The 18,324-nt window shown below is 39.4% G+C and overlaps 1 protein-coding gene and 1 pseudogene across 2 annotated transcripts; both read left to right on the top strand.

Moving 5' to 3' along the window:
- The first annotated feature begins 1,843 nt into the window (after positions 1 to 1,843).
- Positions 1,844 to 8,657, top strand: LOC145462333 (cytosolic Fe-S cluster assembly factor NUBP2 homolog; annotated as a pseudogene). Its single transcript, XR_014041184.1, has 7 exons — positions 1,844 to 1,854; positions 2,196 to 2,344; positions 2,753 to 2,915; positions 4,923 to 5,036; positions 5,670 to 5,741; positions 6,140 to 6,426; positions 6,929 to 8,657. The product of XR_014041184.1 is annotated as a cytosolic Fe-S cluster assembly factor NUBP2 homolog (transcript).
- An 8,005-nt stretch (positions 8,658 to 16,662) lies between these two features.
- LOC145463709 (prostaglandin E2 receptor EP4 subtype-like) lies at positions 16,663 to 17,492 on the top strand. The gene has a single exon (XM_081447490.1). The coding sequence runs from the start codon at positions 16,670 to 16,672 to the stop codon at positions 17,480 to 17,482; it is 813 nt and encodes a 270-aa protein (XP_081303616.1). The 5' UTR covers positions 16,663 to 16,669; the 3' UTR covers positions 17,483 to 17,492.
- The last annotated feature ends 832 nt before the right edge of the window (positions 17,493 to 18,324 follow it).

Genomic DNA, 18,324 nt, shown 5'->3' with positions numbered 1-18,324 from the left:
CAAAGAACTTGGCTAATATCCAGCTCTCTTGACCTCACGCTTAGCCAATAACTTATATGTAATGCTATGTTGGACTATGTAAAACAATGGGGAATATCTAATGATGTATGGTCCTGTAGGACTTTGTAAGGTTTTGAATGACAATGTACTTTAAAGTTCTTTCTGGAATGTAACCAAGCTAGCTTAAAGTTTGGTTGTATGTGGTTACATGAGTTTACAAAGGCTTTGTGTTGTTATCAGGAAGATGTTATAACTGGCTCTCGGTGGGGCTATAGCAGCTCAATTGTATGAAAATGTATTGTTATGTAGACCTATATAGTCCTGTGTGGCTGTGTCATGCTCAAGCGTGAAATTAGCGTGAAAAATGACTCTCTATGACTATTTCTAACTTTTGATTGGGCTTATACCACGTTTTTTCCAGGCTCAATCGAAGCCTTGTTATGGGTGTTAGAATCCTCCGAACTGTACCTATACGCATTGTAGAAACTGGAACTGAAGACAGGAACTGCGCTCACGGTATCATTCATTATTCATCGTCCGATATTTCGTGACCTTCGGAAAACTTCGGACATCTTGGGTAACCTCCGAGAAAAATGGAAGCGTTGTCGAACATCTTCGGTCATCCGACTAATTCGGCAAATCGAGCACTGTCAAAGCATGCTAAGAATATCTTCAGAAATACGATGTATCTGGCAAATCGAACATCTTCGAAGAAGTCAATATTTGGAAATCCGACGAGTTCGACAAATAGAACATCTCCGGTAACCTTCGATAACCTCCGCGAAGATCCGAGTAATTCGGAAAAATCGAGTATTCCCAAAGAAATGAGGTTGACTAGCAATAGAGTTATTTCAGTAGAGTTATGACTTAGAGTTAGAGTTAACGACTGCCAAAATCCTGAATTCAAGATTTTGGAGGGCCAAAATCCTGAATTCAGGATTTTGGCCCGCCAAAATCTTGAATTCAGGAGGATTTTGGCCCTCCAAAATCTTGAATTCAGGATTTTGGCAGTCCAAAATCTTGAATTCAGGATTTTGCAACTCTAACTCTACGCTATAACAATATGAAGATAACTCTAACAGTAAGCTGTCCCCCAGAGGAATTCGACTAATTCGGTAAATGAAACATCTTCGGTAACCTTAAAAGAGTCTTTCAGCCAATATCATCATGGCTAAACTGACCAATCACTTTCAACGGACCAGATCGACTTATAACACAATCGACTGACTGGCAAGTCGAGCACTGTCTGTCGCTTTCGAGTGGTATACCAAGGAATATCCCACGAGACACTTGTATCTTCTTGGTATACACACTCGGCTAAAGGCTCGTGTTTATACCGAAAAAAATTAAGTGTCTCGTGGGATATAATTATTCCATAAAGGGGTCACTGTTCGGCCATTTCAGTTCAGTCCAGTCCAGTAGCAAAATTCGTACATTGTCCATGTCATTTGAAACCCTGAAAAACTCAACCCAAGCAAGTAAGTTGTAGGGCTACAGCCCTTCCTTCTCCTCCACGGTCCCTGATTTCATATGGGTTTCGTACATATCTTTCAGTAGCCTGAAATGCCGGTCATCTCCCACCCTCAGCTTAATCCCCTGGAGATTAGGCTGAAGGCGGAAGATGACTGACATTTCAGGCCAACCTTTCAGCATCCTCGGAGACCAAGGGGCAGTTAGAAAATATCGCGTCGACCGAGAATATTGCGTCGTCACGACTAACTCTAACTGCCCCTGGGTCTCCGAGGATGACCTTTCAGCTACAGGTTCCAAGCGCGAGCTGCTGGAAAGCCTCTAGAGCCGACTGTAGGAGAGGATGACCAGCAGTTTCCTTCTCAAATTCAAGATGGCGGACGGGTGAGTACTGTCGTACAACGAATCTGTTGAAAATTGCTGTTTGCACAAAGGGTGTATTTATTCTTTTTTCTTTAAAGTAAAACTAGGCCGAAGTGTAAGTCCTTTTATGTTACTTTTTCGAATAAAAAAATTCCAGCTTCCTCTACGGAAAAGGGCTGGAAAATGTGCTCAGTCGCGGTAATTCCTTCTGTCTGAAGGCTAAAGACAAACTAAGACTTAATATGTTATTGGCATGCTTAGCGACATTGTTGGAATTGTCCTCTCTCTCTAGAGTCCGAGCAGAGTACAGCAAAGGCGCTGACTGTAATTCCCACTGTGTTACGATGTGGTTTTTGTTTGTAACTTTCAGGTCAGTCAGAGCAAACTCTTGAAGAAGTGATAAAATCTATCAAGCACGTGATTCTAGTTGTCCGGTAAAGGAGGAGTTGGTAAAAGTACTGTTACGACACAGATAGCAGGGACTCTTTACAGCAAGCGCAAAGGAAAGAAGGTAAGCTGATATCTTTGCGTTCAGTCACTGATTCGTACGCATTGGGAGGGTTGGGAAAGGGGTGCGGGGAGAAAATTTATCGGACGATTTTCTATGTTTTGGATTGGTCTTGTTTTCATGTTTTACGTTTGGGAGAGATTTGTTATCAGAATATTTACAGTATTGGCCACATGATGTGGGAACTGGTGACACTTCTAAGAAAAAAATCCTGTCTCGGATTCAAAATATTCACTTTGCCTTCCTCCCAGCACGTTCTGTCTTTCTCCCCCCTACCCCAGAGTCACCCCGGTGAAAATCTGTGGATCTGCCACTGGTAACAGAGAATTGTCTTCAAGGATGTATTGTTACAGCAGTACTACCTTGATCACAATAAATGGCTAATCTTTTTGTTATCTCTTTATCTTCCAGGTTGGCATGCTGGATCAGGATGGTGTCTTGACTTATGTGGACCAAGCATTCCAAGGATGATGAATTTAGAGGGAAAAGATATACACTGGGTAAGTCATAACATAAAGGATCGTCTTCGTAAGCCATTCCGTGGGAGCTATCCATATACTTTAATTTACAAAAGGTCTAGATAGCAGCAGACATGTAAAGATTTTAAGGAAAACGACCACTTTTTTAAGTTTAAAAGACATGTTTCGACAGAACGTCTGTCATCTTCAGTTGAATGAATGATTACAAAGCAAGTTGAATAATAAGTAGGCAAAAATGCTAATTAAGACAAATAGTAACAACAGAACGTGAAAAGGTGTAAATTAAAAGGATAATTTTAGATTTACATGGTGTAATTGCTGATTGAGGCAAGGTAGTTCTTTTTGAATATGGATAGCCTCCTTTATCTTGAGTTGAAAGCTGGTAGTGGTGTGATCTAAAATATGAAAGCAGTCTATTGAACACAATGAGCGACAACGTTCAGAATTCTGAAGATGTTTGAAGATGTGAGAGTCCCTATCAATGGCTAAGTGCTCACGTACGCGTGTGGAAAAATGTCGGGAGGTTTCGCCGACATAACAGGCATTACAGCCCGCACATGTAAACTTATAAACCACACGTGAACGAAGCCCGCCAGGGATAGGGTCTTTCACACCAAAAAGGTTACCTATCTTAAAGGAAGAAAAAACTAATTTGATGTCTAAATCATTACAATAGCGCTTGATTAAGTGTCGAATCTTCTTCTGAGTGATGACAGAAAAATGGCCTATGTACGGCAGCTTAAAGTAAAACGTGGGCGAGGTGGTAAGGGGGTAGCCCCGGGGACAATGATTGCTGTGGGTCCCAGTGATGTAACGGTTAACCACTTTTTCAATTAAATGGGCAGGGAAAAGGTTCTTTTTGAGAATTTCATATTCCCTAGAAACTTACAGGGCTGCATTCCAGATGCTTTTCTTACAAAATAGTCAGCTGGAAGAGCAAATGTCCTGTGAAGAAAGTTCAACGCGAAGGTTTTGTTTAACGTCTCGTCGCGATTCAACCGAGAGGTAGAATTAAATTAAATATTAAAAAAGAACTACCTTGCCTCAATCAGCAATTACACCATGTAAATCTAAAATTATCCTTTTAATTTACACCTTTTCACGTTCTGTTGTTACTATTTGTCTTAATTAGCATTTTGCCTTCTTATTATTCAACTTGCTTTGTAATCATTCATTCAACTGAAGATGACAGAAGTTCTGTCGAAACATGTCTTTTAAACTTAAAAAAGTGGTCGTTTTCCTTAAAAACTTTAATTTACATTGTGAAACAACACTCATACTTGTGTTTGATATGTACATGTAGCAGTAAAAAAGTACATGTCTATGAACTTCAGTGGCTCATTACAGCAGAATTCCTTATCTCCAGCGTGATAGCAAGAAACTGACATGAAGTATTGCAACTTCTCCTGCATGAAATGCTGGTCTGTCAGGGGCCACTACCCCACTTCCTTGGAACTTTTGTGAACTTGCGTGATCTTGGGAACTTCTTTAATTCACAAAAATTATAGTATTTGCATTATAAATGCCTGGGGGAGGGGGGAATGGGGGTACTCCCTTATATAGGCTATATAGGTATGTGCAGCCCCAAAGGGGAGGGTTTTGCAGGCGTTTTGGTCAAAACTAGGGTATTGATTTTGGCCATTTTGGTCTTAAATAGGGTATGGTTTTAGCACTAGTCTTGAATTGGGTGTTTCCTAGAAGAAGCTACTCTTTCATCATTATCAATAAGACCTTCAACAAAAGCCCTTCATAAGTTATGTTTAGGGCAACTGTGCCATTGGCAACGGTCACAAGAAGGGTATCAAATGTTTTGCCAGGTCATAAATAGAGTAGGGAAAATCGCAGATTGTGGTCATAAATAGGGTAAGGGTTTTGGGAAGTGGGCGGCACACCACCACCCAACTTTTCTGGGAGTACCCTCCCCTCCCCCCGGGTATAAACGCTCCTGTGTTTTAATTATCATACTTTTCATATACATACCTCACCTTCTAAACTTTTTTATAAGATCAGCTGATATGTTATTGAAATCAAAGCTTCCCTGTGTTCTTTGCCGAAGGTGTTTACAAGTATTTTTTAAAGATCACCTGAACCTTTCCTTTTAGTTGGGTTCCAGTTTACACAGACAAGGACCAACAACTGGCTGTTATGTCAATTGGTTTCTTGTTTAACAACAGACTGAGATGATGTCATTGACTGGAGAGGACCTAAGAAAAAGGGTATTTATTCCTTTATGCTCTTAGCTTATATATTTTTTGACTTACCTTGACCTGTTCAAGCTTGTCAATCAAAGCTAGATCTGAGTGTCTCATCATTAGTGAAACTCTACTGAAATCACTTCAAGGAGCTATGCCACCACATATTGAGTTATTTTTTGTAATGCACAAAATTACCCTTAGTTTAAAATGCAGGAAACCTCAAAAAATGTTTTCTAAGTAAGGGTAGTTATAATAAGGCTTTGTTGATGGCGAGTAAACAGTACTTACTTTTTTGGGGGCGGTATTATGTTTAGTTGATATATATTGCAAAATATTTTAAGCGATACCACAGCTGGTCACCACTGGATCTACAGTGTAACAATTTGTACAAAAGTTATGCAAATTATTTTGAGATCACAGTGGCTTTTCTGGGCTTTTGATTGAAAGGAAAATGAATCAGCAAAATGTTTTACTGTTATTTTAAAACAACTTTGTTCCAGGCCAGTGCACCATACTGTCTGCAATGTGCTTTTCATGTTAATGATTTTTTAAAATGGAGCAAATTCTTTAGAGTGCTTATACAAACATTTTGATGTTCTGGCAGACTTCCTTGAGTTCTCACGCAACAGTTTTTATTGGTATTTTTTTTTTTAGCAACAATCAAGTAGTTTCTATCAGATGTGTGTTGGGGTGACCTGGATTGCCAGATTATTGATACACCTCCAGGTATGACAACAATATATGATGTGTGAGGTACAGTGGCCCAGTGGTTAATGTCGTACACTCTAGATCAATAGGCCTGGATTCCATGGGTCTTTGTACTGCGTTCGTAGGTGAGAGACTTGACTTGCAATGCCTCTCATCACATAGGAGGAGAAATGAGTACTAACAAGTTGTTGGGCAATCTGAACTGCAAAAAGACAGGGATATTAAGGAGATTAAGGGGGAGGGGACAATACTCCATACTAGGAGACTGGAGTTGACCTCCCTTGATCAGAGTAGATATACTCTTTATTCAATTTGTTTACTTTGCTGATAGTACAATAGTACGCATCTCATTTTGCAGTATGCAGTGTAATCCTATCATTATTGCTCTGTTCTAAGATTGGTTTTGTTCAAACCAGGGACATCTGATGAGCACATTACAGTGGTAGAAAATCTGCGACATTATATAATCCAGATGGAGCAATTCTTGTCACTACTCCTCAGGTATGCATAAAGTATTTATTATAAACTTTCTAAATTATTGCTGTCAATTATTTATAAGCCTTATTTGGATCTCAGAAAGTTTACTTCTTCATCTTCATAGTATGTAAGAATATTCCACTTTCTTTCTTTTAGGAATGCACAAATGCGTTTTCAAAAGCAGGAGGTGAAGCCTTGGCAAAAAGCTTCAATGTTCCATTTTTAGGTAAAAATACTTCTTAACATCAGTGCCTACACAGGAAGGGGGATAGAGAGGTTAGGGGCAATCTAGATCACGTTTCGTGTAAAATTTTTTGCCACATTACCTCAGTCTATATCACTTGCCTGCAGCTTGTGTTTTGTACATTTCCCTAGAGGGTGTTCTTAAATGCCTGTCGTGTTTTATCACAGTGTAATACACAGCTTAAGTTTCTTTATTTGTTAAACAAAAAAAAGCAGTGAAGTACGTTGTCTGGAAATGCGAAGGTCTTGTTTGCTGGAAGCTTAAGGAATGTCAACCAAATTCTTTGTTGTGTCAAGCTTATCACATAGCAGAACAGATTGTTTGTGATCTAGTCTAGGTAGGAGTCATTACAAATTGCAGAAAATTCTCACTGATGCAATGTGTTCAATTTGGCATTGAAATCAGTCAGTTTCCACAGAGGAGAGTCTTCTAGCTATATCTTGCTTTTTGATCATCAAAGAATGATTTTTTTCCTTCTTTGTAGGTTCTATTCCACTGGATCCCAGTCTAACGCAATCCTTAGGAGATGGCCAAGCCTTTATTGACTTGTTTCCTAACTCACCAACACTAAATGCAGTGAATGTAATCACTTCCAAAGTGTTACAAATGGAAAGCAATGGAGATCAGTGATTGAAGGAACAAGTGTTATTTAGTTGGAGGACGACTTGCCTGGACCCTTTTCCATTGGCTGATTGAGAATGAAAAGTAACTTGCCTGGTAGCAAAATCTACTTGTCGTGGACAACTGGACAGCACTTTTTTCAAGCCCTGCTCTAGTTATTAATGAAGAAAACATAGAAAAATATGGCTTCACCCCTCTATGGACGCTTTTGCCACTCACTTAAATCAATCATTGTATTGTTGTGGGAGCATATAAACCACGCACAATAGCCTCCATCACAAAGTTCTACTTGTTAAAGCAAGAAAGTATGATAACTGAACAGCATCTTGTTTTGGGAAAAGCTTCGTTTGAATTTTCCTTTGATACACAGTTACATAATATATGCGACTTCAAGACTTGCTTTGTCTGTGACCTCTTCAGTTGGTCGCCAGTGAAGATTTGAATTTGGGATGACTTCATGTAACCATTCACGAAAAATATTACTTGATACAGAATAATAACAACTGACAATAATTTAACCAGATAGAAACAATAATAATAAGATAGAAATAAACCAGTAAATAAATAAATAAGTAGAAATAAAAATGAAAATTATTAGTTTAGCTTGTGGTATCAAGGTTTATATTTCATGCATGGTTACATGAAGTCACCTTGGATTTAAATCTGTTATGGGGACCAAATTAAGGGGTCATAAACGTAACTAGTTTTGCAGTTGTATACATTAGTGTAACTGTGTGTTAAAGTAAGATTTGAATGCAGTTTTTCTCTAGCAAGATGAGGTTAAGTGGTTTTACTTTAGTGATTTTGACAAGCAGACTGTTGCAGAAATGATCTCCATTCAGAAAAATAATTTAAATGGGGTCTTTCTTAATCCAGATAGTTGAAATCATAATTTTACATGGCCAATAATATGCCTAAGATTCTTTGTTCAGAAACTCATAAAATGTTTCAGCTGAAAGGTCGATGAAAAAAAAAATGGAAATAAATACAAGTGGCACTGCCTCAGCTTGGTATTTTGTGATTGTTAGAATTGCATAAACTAGTCATTTTTCCAACACGTCCTGGAAAGATAATATGGAGTGGAAGAAGGGGATGACAATGGGTTCACGTGAATAATTAACGTTTGAGTTACTTTTACGTGTAAGAGAAATTAACGCGGAGTCACCAGATTTATTATTATGTTTTTAATTTACCAAGTGGGTTAGTGTGCAAGCGTAAATTAAAAGCCCCTGGAGGTAGCAGCACTCAGTGGACTCTTACAGTTAAATGATAAAGTTGATGCAACAAGTTTGTCTGGTTACGATGTACAGCGAAAAAGAAAACAACTTAAGAATTTGTTTTACCTTAGGAAATGTGATATCAAGCAGGCCTACTTTTATCAAGGTTTGATTTTAACAGTTGATCAGTGACTGAACATTATGCAGTCTGTAATAGTAGCTAATGGTAAACGACAGATTGGTGTTGACTTAACTTGATTCTGGATAATTTTTCTGACTCATTTTATAACAAGAACCAATTTAAATTTGACATCGTCACGCAATAGCATGGTCTTATTCTGTTGCTAGTAATGATTGCAGTTTTTTTTTTTTGGTTTTGATATGCCCAAAAAAAAATCCACAAAACCACTTCAAATTAATATCGATTTCAAAACCCATTTAAACAAGAAGACATTATTGAAAGTAAACAGCATTACTTAACTTGAGACTTGAAACAACCAAACACATAAAAAACCATGAAATCTGCAGAGTTTGGCAAGTTTCCTTGTCACATTACCCTTCCCAACACCTGAGAGCCTTTTTGGTGACAACGTAATTGTGACTAAAACATCACACGAGTACATATGAGTACATACGAGTACATTCGAGTAACATACGAGTACATACAATAACATACCAGTACATACGAGTAACATATATGTTATAACTTGTATATACAAGTACATACGAGTAACATACGAGTACATACGAATAACAGACGAGTACATACGAGTAACATACGAGTATATAGAGCAACATGAATAACATACAGGTACATACGAGGAACATACGAGTACAAACGAGTAAAATGCATCGCTATCACAATTCACGAGGGTTAAGTCCGTGTAGGCCAATCATTATCTTTTGTTTTCATAGCGCTATGGTTTGTTGCAGTTCTCGACTATGTCTGTTTACAGTTACCCGCCTAAAGATAGGTTATTGCCAATTTTCAATATACATTGATTAATACTTTGTGAAGTGGAAAATTCATTTCAAAGTAATGTTATCATTTCCAACCTTTATTGAACCGTTTTCTGACTTGCACTATGGAAGAGTAAATTATTGTACATAACCAATTATTTTTGATCTGGATTAAAATATATATGGATATTTAATTTTTAAGGGAATAACCAAAGTTTGTAAATTTGAAGGAAAGTTAGACTGTTTCACCCCTTTTTTGAGGAAAGGGAGAGGGGTTCAATTCATTGAACAGCACGCCACACACCCCGAAGTTTTTACTATGCTATTACTTTGAAGAAAATAATTCTATGAGACATTTGCGCGGGCTAAATCCTGTGTGCAATCATCGTAATCTGCGTTTATTTGACGCGCAACGTCGCATCACATCAGTGCTCAGGTTTGTTTGTGCGTGTGTGGCGCGCGTATGGCGACAAAAAAAAATGTGGCACACGTGCATGGGCGTGGTACGCGTGCGTGTGTGACACTTGCGCGCACTCACGTGTGTGTGCAAGACATGACCCGTGCACATGTAAAAATAAAATGTTAAGAGAAAAATGGTACATTTCGTGTTTATTACCCTCCTGGCATTGAATGTTGCTCCTGTGTATTCGTATGTAGCTAATGCATTCTTATATAACCTTTATATTACCGTATGTATCTGTATGTACTCGTATGTACTCGTATGTTACTCGTTTGTCACTCATTTATTACTCGTATGTTACTCGTATGTACTCGTGTGTTACTCTATGTACTCGTATGTACTCGTATGTTACTCGTATGTACTCGTATGTACTCGTGTGGTGTTTTAGTCACGATCAAAAAACGTCAGTTACAGAAAAAGTTTTGTCACTTAATGAGAGACGTAAGTTTACCTCTTTGAACCGCGCAATGAATCTGTTTTAAAACGAAAGAACCACTGTGTCGCCTCAAATTCTAATCAGGAGTCATAATCAGGGACGGAGACCGTAAGCGCGCGCTATTTCAGTATTGGGGCTGTCCCCATGAGCTGGGACAATTTTTCTATTTTTAGAACAATTTGCGCCATCCCATGCGGCACACGCGTCAAGCACACGCGCGTACATGCTGCGAGGATGTTTGCGGCTGTAGCGCGGGAAAAATGGCGTCCGCAATTCCGGAACTTTTTTATGCTTTTGGCCCACAACTCAATACGTTTATGTCTGTTGGAATATTGCTTAAGTAGTTTCGTCGCAAGCTGCTCCAATTTGAGTGAAGTAAGACAGTGTCGAAGTTAGGTATGTCCACAGGGAGCACACAATCTTGTTGAGTAGGAAGACAGTCAATAAAGGAATGAAAAGAATGAATAGTTTACCTTTGTGTTCTGTTGTCATTTCTTACACGATCTACATGTCCTTCGTAACACTGTAGCGCTAAAACTCGTACCTGCAATCCTAGACAAAAGTCCCTGGCACACCTGGATCAGATAACACGAAAATGCGTTGACAAGGTGTTTTTGGGACAATACCTAATGACATCATTACAATAGGGAACCCCCTTCCCCCCCCGTCAATGTTGTAAGCGGGCAATGACGACTTCATTACGATAAACAACATTGAATTGGGGGGGGGGGGGTAGGGGGCGAACTGATAAACTGCCCTGACAGATAGTGGGAAGGTGTGGGAAGGTGTGCCAAGACTTTTGTCGGAGACTGTAGGCCTTTTTTCGCGGAGCAAAATTTTTTTTGGTTTATAGACGACTCTGCGCGCGTTCTGATTGGTCAAAAACCCATATTTTATCAGAGTATAAAACATAGAAAAAGTGTGGTTTATTATTTTTCCTCACATTACCTCTATATCATAAAGCAAATGAAGAAGCCTAAGCCGTGAATTACACTTTGATAAAACATTCCCGACATTTGAGAACACTCGCTGTTGCAATGATTTTGTTATTAAAAACATACCAAAAATGGTTTTTAAGTTACCATGTGTCATGCAGTTTTAAGATCTTTACAAATGTGTTTGTTTTTCTGTATGTAAAGGCAAATTCTAAGGAAACCTGTGAAGAAATATCCTTTTCTTTTTTCTTTTTCAGAAAAATGGTGATGTCAGCATTTTTGTTGAGATTCAAGGCTATTTATCTCAAAAAAATGCGTTGCTACCCCAATTTTTCTAGCCCCTGCAAAGATCTACTTTTTCCGCGTGGTCCTAATAACCTGGCGCAAAAACTGTCGCTCAAATAACTGTGGCGTGTTTTTAACCAGCCAATAGGATCCTTTGTCGTGCATTGTGAGAACTTTGTATTCAATCACAACAGGAGCCATAATCGGGGACGGAGACCGTAAGTCTCGGGATTCGCGCGCACCTATGATTTTTCTATTTTTAGAACAAATTGCGCCATCCTGACGTCATATATCCGCGCGGATTCACGCACATGTCGGAGGCTCTCGCGTGGCTGTTGTCACGTTGCGTGATCAAATGGTGAGAGTTAAGAGATTCTCTTGCGTATTTTTCACAGCGATGACAGGGAAGACAGGGAATAAGGCAGGGAATACGAACCAGGGCGCTTATATGTAGTTTTATGCTCTGAGCTAACGGAAAAGGTGGGTTTTTCAGGGTCGAAAACAAGACTTCAATCTCGCGCTGGGAATGAATAATAAGATCTGCTCACGCTAGTTGTAAGCTTACGCGTATGTTTTTGCGTTTGTTCTGACTTAAGAATATAGCAAGAAAACTCCCTACTCTGGTATCGAGTTAATTTGTGAGTTTCTCAGACAATGGTTCATCATAACAAAAACCTGTTTTGACGGTTTCTTATTGTTTCTGCTTGTTTGGTGAGTTTGCAAAAGTTTTTGAAAGGAAAGTCTGACGCGTACAATTAGCTAGATAGATAGATAATCTTTATTTATCCACGGTACAAAATTCGTCAGCTTTAAAATACCTATAAAAATACCTAATACTGATATAATGAGAAATATTTAAATAAAAAGCTGCTCATTTGCATAGTGCAGCTCGTGCACTTTCAAGTCCGAGTCGGTGGTTTCAATTGTCAACAAATCTTGACAAAGATTTCTTTCGTTATCTTTTGTGCTGAGATGCTGTAACAAATTTCACGAACGCAAAAAAGGCTACTAACATCATATGTGTTTCTTCAACATAAGCATAGTGAAGTTTTACACTACGAAAATGAAAATAGACAAGGAGTTTTGGTAACTCGATCAACAAAATCGAAATCGTTATTCCAAGTTGATTAAAGAAAGCGTCATCGTAACTTTGCTGATTATTTCTGCTTTATTCACATATTTTCAGCTTAGCTTTTAATATGTTCTCAAACATTTATCAATCTCAAACATATTTAAAAACTATAGAATTATTGTTTGAGTTCGATGTACGCTTTCACACGAAAGAGCGGCGGAAGTACAATTTGTCATGTTTACTGACTGTACAAAACACGCATCGGCGGACGCTCTCATTCATCGACAAACAGAGAATTTACTGGACTTTTACACGAATACAACTGAACAGTATCTACAGACGTAAAGTTATTGGGCCTTGATGAAACATCAAGCGTTGCTTACAATTCAAGCGAAACTCAAACTAGCAATTATTTTGTTTTACTTTTCGGTCGCGATAGACTGACAAATTCCTCGCAAGCGTGTGGCAAGAGGAGCTAGGAAACTATGAAATCCTGAAGCTCTGCTATATCTAAATATATCCAGCTAGTTTTTTGCTGTGTAATGGAAAAGCTGTTAACCTTCAACATATGTGAAATTTAAAGTGGAGTAATGCACAGCTCATGTAAAAGAAGCATCCGTCGGAACACAACTTGGTCAGCGATATATATAAGCTTACAGCGGCACATACCTAAATTCGACACTGTCTTACTTCACTCAAACTGGAGCAGCTTACGACGAAAATACTTAAGCAAAATTCCAACAGACGTAAACGCGTTGAGTTGTGGGCCAAAAACGTGAAAAATTTCGGGAATTTCGGACGCCATTTCCCCCGCGCGACATCCGCAAAAATGCTCGAAGCATGTACGCGCGTGTGCCGCAGGCGATGGCGCAATTTGTTCTAAAAATAGAATTATTGTCCCATATCATGGGGACAACCCCAATACTAGAAATGGCGCGCGCTTTCGGTCTCCGTCCCCGATTATGGCTCCTGCTGTAGATTAAATCCACATGGAAAAGCAACTTTAATACCTTCGGGTCATTTTCGAATTCTAATTGAATATTCGCGGCGGTTTAACCCGAGGCAAGTATAAACCTTTCATATGACAAAAAGTTTCAGTTTTACATAAAGTTGCCCGAAATCCGACCGTGTTCTTAAAATATCTCACCGACGCGGTACTCCAGCTGACTCCGGCGGTAACAGCAGGTCTTACGCTGAATGCTACTTAAGTTCTGGATTTACCTAACAATGAATTAAGGTCGGTAAGCGATGTTATTAGGTGTAGTTTCACGTCTCGTGCAATCAAAGTTAGTCCATTCGCCCTGCATAATTGAGGGAAAAAGTCGCCGTAAAGACTTGGTGATGAGTTCCTTTGTGAAAAAAGAAAAACAAAGAAAAAAGAAAAAAAAAACACTGACACACATTAATAATTCTGTCCTTTGCGTCAAACCGTGTAAGGTCATAGTTTCGTCACACTTCGAAGATGACGTACAACTGTGAGAAATGAACGAATGAAGAGGCGGCAAAATATACTCGAAGCTGTTGTATGATTACTTGTTTTGAAAAATAAAGCAATCGAGCTGCCATCTCACTGAAAAACGTTTCCGTAAGTGGGTCGAGCGAGTCGCTTAATTACAGTTGCAAATCACACTCTTAAATAAATCTTGATACATGTGCAACACAGTAACTAAGTACGTTTGTTTGTTCCCTCGCGTCGACTCGTGTGTTCTCAGCGACTGGTGACTTGCAAACCGAGGTGAGTAGCGCGACTTTTACGTTACTCGACTTTCTTCGAGACCATGTTTTCACTGACACATATACTGTTTTTAAAATCAACAGTACTAGTAGATAACCGGGTATCTGTAAACTGTGAATATGCATATCAAATGCACGCTTGACCAACATTACTATCAACTCACGGTTATATCTCAATGCGAAAAAAGCCAGCATTTTTACGTTTTAGTTAAACACAACTCGGCTGATGTTCGACCTTGAAAATATTTTCTTTCCGCGGCCACTTGCTCTAATTAGAAAGCCCAAAGACGACACTCCTGTCTAGACGATCTCCGCAGAATCTTTTATTAGCTAGTACTGAAATACTGGTAGAGAAGCTTCATTGAAAGTAAAATTTTCCGTAATGTGTTCCAGCTACTGAAAGCCGATTAAAACTGACGAAACGTATTACTTCGCCATCTTTGCAGATTTTTTCCTCTGTTCTTTGAGAAAGTTCCCCCAAAAAAGAAAATTTATTTCTGGGATTCGGCTTTAGATTCAAAATTTCACCGGATTAGCTTAATACAGAAGTCTTTGTTTTCCGAAATACTAAAGCACAGCATTTATTTTTTGAAGACAATCAAGAATTCCTACAATTTGGTTGTTTCTCAAAAAGAACTATGCTAATAATTATGCAGACCTAGGGGTGGGGGGGGGGGAGGGTGCATGTTTTCATTCGGGGCCAGTTAACAGAGTCCAATAGAGTATTTAGTGACAGCTACAGTAACACTGCCTTGGTACCAAAGTGATTGAGAGTCATATGTTGGATAAAAGCCCTTGCCGTTACTTTAATTCTCGCAGTTTGCTCAGGGTCGAAGCGAGCGGGGGGAGGGGGGGGGGGCAGAGGTGGGGTGGTGGTTTCTCCGGGTTCTCCTGTTTTCCTAAGAAAAAACCAACATCGCCGAATTTCAATCTGATCTCGATGGTACAGCCGCACAGAAATCTCGTTGCTAAAGCTGATGTGGCTTTGCTTTAAACTGAAAATAGTAATCTACTCTAGCCAAAGCATGCGTGCTAGACCTTGCTTACGCGGATTGCATATATACTGAACTGCTGTACACTAACTGTGCACTGTTATTCAAAGGGCTGTTCAACCCTCTCCCCAGAATTAATTATTATTCATGCAGTGGGCAGGTGTTACCAAAACCAAATACTTTATCTACTAGACGGTGAATTATCCGGTGGAAAGCGCAATTAAATAACCAAGCCCTGTAGCAAATTCTAGCAATGAAGTATCAGAGATTTGCATGATTCGTTTCTCGTAGTTACCGGCGATAAATGCATTAATGACAGCCTGACGTAAGTTGATTTTGATCGATCATCTTCTGTTAAATGCACAACATTACATTTTAACAACAAAATATTTTCTCTAACGTTCTTGGCAAAACCTCTTTCCTCCGATCCACTTAAAAAGTTTTTTTTTTTAATCGCCAGACTCATGATGGCATGCAGGAAACAGTCGAAACAGGAAAAGTTGCTTTAATTTCAGGATTCATTTTGCAACAATTTTTGTTTCCATTTGCCAAAGCAATTTTGAGTACAATACCTTTTTTTGTGTCCTATTTCGATGATAACGCCATTATTGTCTCAATACGAACATGCTTAATGGAAAAACCTTTTGAATTCAAATCACGCTGATTTCTATGCAGCTGAATTCAAAGCTGTTTTTTTATCCCTTGTTTTCTTGATAATGTGTGTTTCAATCCCTAAGTAATTTGTGTTTGCGCAGAAAGAAATGAGATTAAAAAAACACAAATCAGGTTCCCATTTGCCTTCTGACAATCGCTTCATTGTATTTGAAAACTTTTCAATATAAATCAATTTTTTGATCCACCTGAGCGGAGAATTTCGATCAGCTTTGATTTGATACTGAATAAAATTACTTCATCAGGCTGCTGTCAACGTCTTTTGAATGTAAATCATTCTTTCATCGATACAAAATGAACATGGATGCTTTTTTTAAAACCGATTTTCATATAAATGCATCCATTGTCTTTTACACACAAGACCAAAACTATTAAAACCAAAAGTATGACGCATATTACTGCGTACTATTACCGAACTAATCACCACAGGTGCAAGATTCTCAGCTAAATCGACAAATTTTCATAACACAAGCAGATTTTCGAAAAGAGTGGTACTTTCGATATCCGCTAACCTTAAAGACTAAAAATTGAACTTAAGCCATGAAGCTGCTGTGCCTCTTTTCAAACTAGTGGTGAGCGACCATCAGGTCACATAGCGGCTATGTGTTCGTTTTTCGTTTACCTCACGTTAAATTCAGGTAACAAATCGAAATCTTGACCATTTCCATTTCTGAATGACATCTTTTTCTTAAGATTTTTTTTTTAGGGAAACGGCATCAAAGGCAAGCGTCTGACTAGTCGGAAGAACAAGACTTAATTTAAACGGCATATACTTTACTTGGAAAGTTATCGAAAATCACTCGTTACGCTCACTGGGTTTTGGACTGTCTTATGGCCTGTGATGGAGACCAAAATTTCAACCAAGCGGGGCCAAGGTCTCAATCAAACGATTGCTTATGAAGTTGAACAAAACCTCTTGCTGGGTGTTTGCATGATCATCTTTGCATTTGTGACTATCATGGTGAACTCTGTAGCCGCCTACTACTTGCTTGTCTTCAAGAAAGCCTCGAAATTCAACCAGAAGCAATACAACAACTTCCTGATGGGCTTGCAAGCAGTCACGGGAATTTTCCTGGCGCTCACTGGTTACAACTGGTCGGCGGTTGCCCATTTGACGGGTGAATGGCCGGTAGGCGGTGTCGGTTGTTTCTTAGGCACGTTTTGTTTGCTGTTCTTTGGGACTATGACTGTGATGATAACTCTGGTGATGTCCGCTGAAAGGTTCATCGCCATGTGCTGTCCGTTCTACTACCAACAACTGATAGACTTTCGCAAAATCACGGCAGCAGTTGGTTACACCGTGGTACACTCGGCCATACTCGCTAGTCTTCCTCTGACGTTGAATAGTGTCGAACTCACAAAGCAGCCCATAGCTGTGTGTTTATACTCGCTTACGTCGCACAGCTTCAGCGAAACAGTCGTGGTGCACGCATTTGTTTGTAATTTCTCGCTCTCCATCATTTTGATGCTTATCATGAACGTATCAGTCTTGAAAGCTTTAAGGAAAATGAACCGGCCTGTAGGTGTGGGGGTGATCAGAGCTCAATTTGCCGGAGATCGAGAGTCCATCATCCTGTCCAACCTTACAGGACTTATGGCTTTGTCGTATTCCTTGTGTTGGCTGCCAATTGTGGTAAGAAATTATATAAAATAACTTGGGGAAAGTGGAGGGTGGGGGGAAGGGAGGGGGGGGGGGCGGGTGAAGGGCAGTCCCCTTTTTCTTCCGATCAAATCCAGGATTCACACAATCTCCTTTTACAAACGTCGCTTGCCATATACTGTTTTATTATTTAGAATTGTAAAAATTTCGGTACAGTATAGTATTTCTACACAACGCCTTGTGGAGGCGGTGGCTTCATGGTTAGTTCGCTCGTTCCAGGATCGAGCGGTCCGGGTTCGAGCCCTGGCCGGGTACATTGTGTTGTGTTCTTGGACAAGAGACATAACTCTACCCAGAAGTATAAATGGGTACCGGTAAATTGTTGGGGACACCTAATAAATTGCCGGGGAGTGACGTGCGATGGACTAACATCCCGTCCAGAGGGAGTAGAAATACTTCTAGCCGCTTCATGCTACAGAAACCGGGATAACCTCCGGCAGCTATGAGGTAGTCGGCTCGAAACCTTCACTTTTATTTCTACACAACAGTAATTATGGAACAAGGCACCTGGGGGAGGTGGAGAGTAGATTTTTTTCTGCACGAACCCTTGACCAACATGATGAGCTGCAGTGACGTAAACTGCTGCATGGTACAAGCTGCCATTGCTTTGTTTTGTATGTTTAATTTAATCATTGAATCAATATCTCATTTATCATAAGATAAACTGATCCGTGATTAAAAAAGCGCTGTGATTGGTTCCATGACTGTTCTTAATCAGTCCACTAAAATAACGCGCTCACGAATTAGTTTAACACTAGACGACCTGTAACAGTTTCTCACTTAACTACCAGGTTTCTATTCAGAATTGAGTCCTGGTAGGGTCTCTGAATACGTAC

Source organism: Orbicella franksi, chromosome 12 (genome assembly GCF_964199315.1).
Source record: "Orbicella franksi chromosome 12, jaOrbFran1.1, whole genome shotgun sequence".
NCBI lineage: Eukaryota > Metazoa > Cnidaria > Anthozoa > Scleractinia > Merulinidae > Orbicella > Orbicella franksi.
The sequence above is the reverse complement of the archived record's forward strand: the minus strand, read 5'-3'. Positions and strand labels throughout refer to the sequence as shown.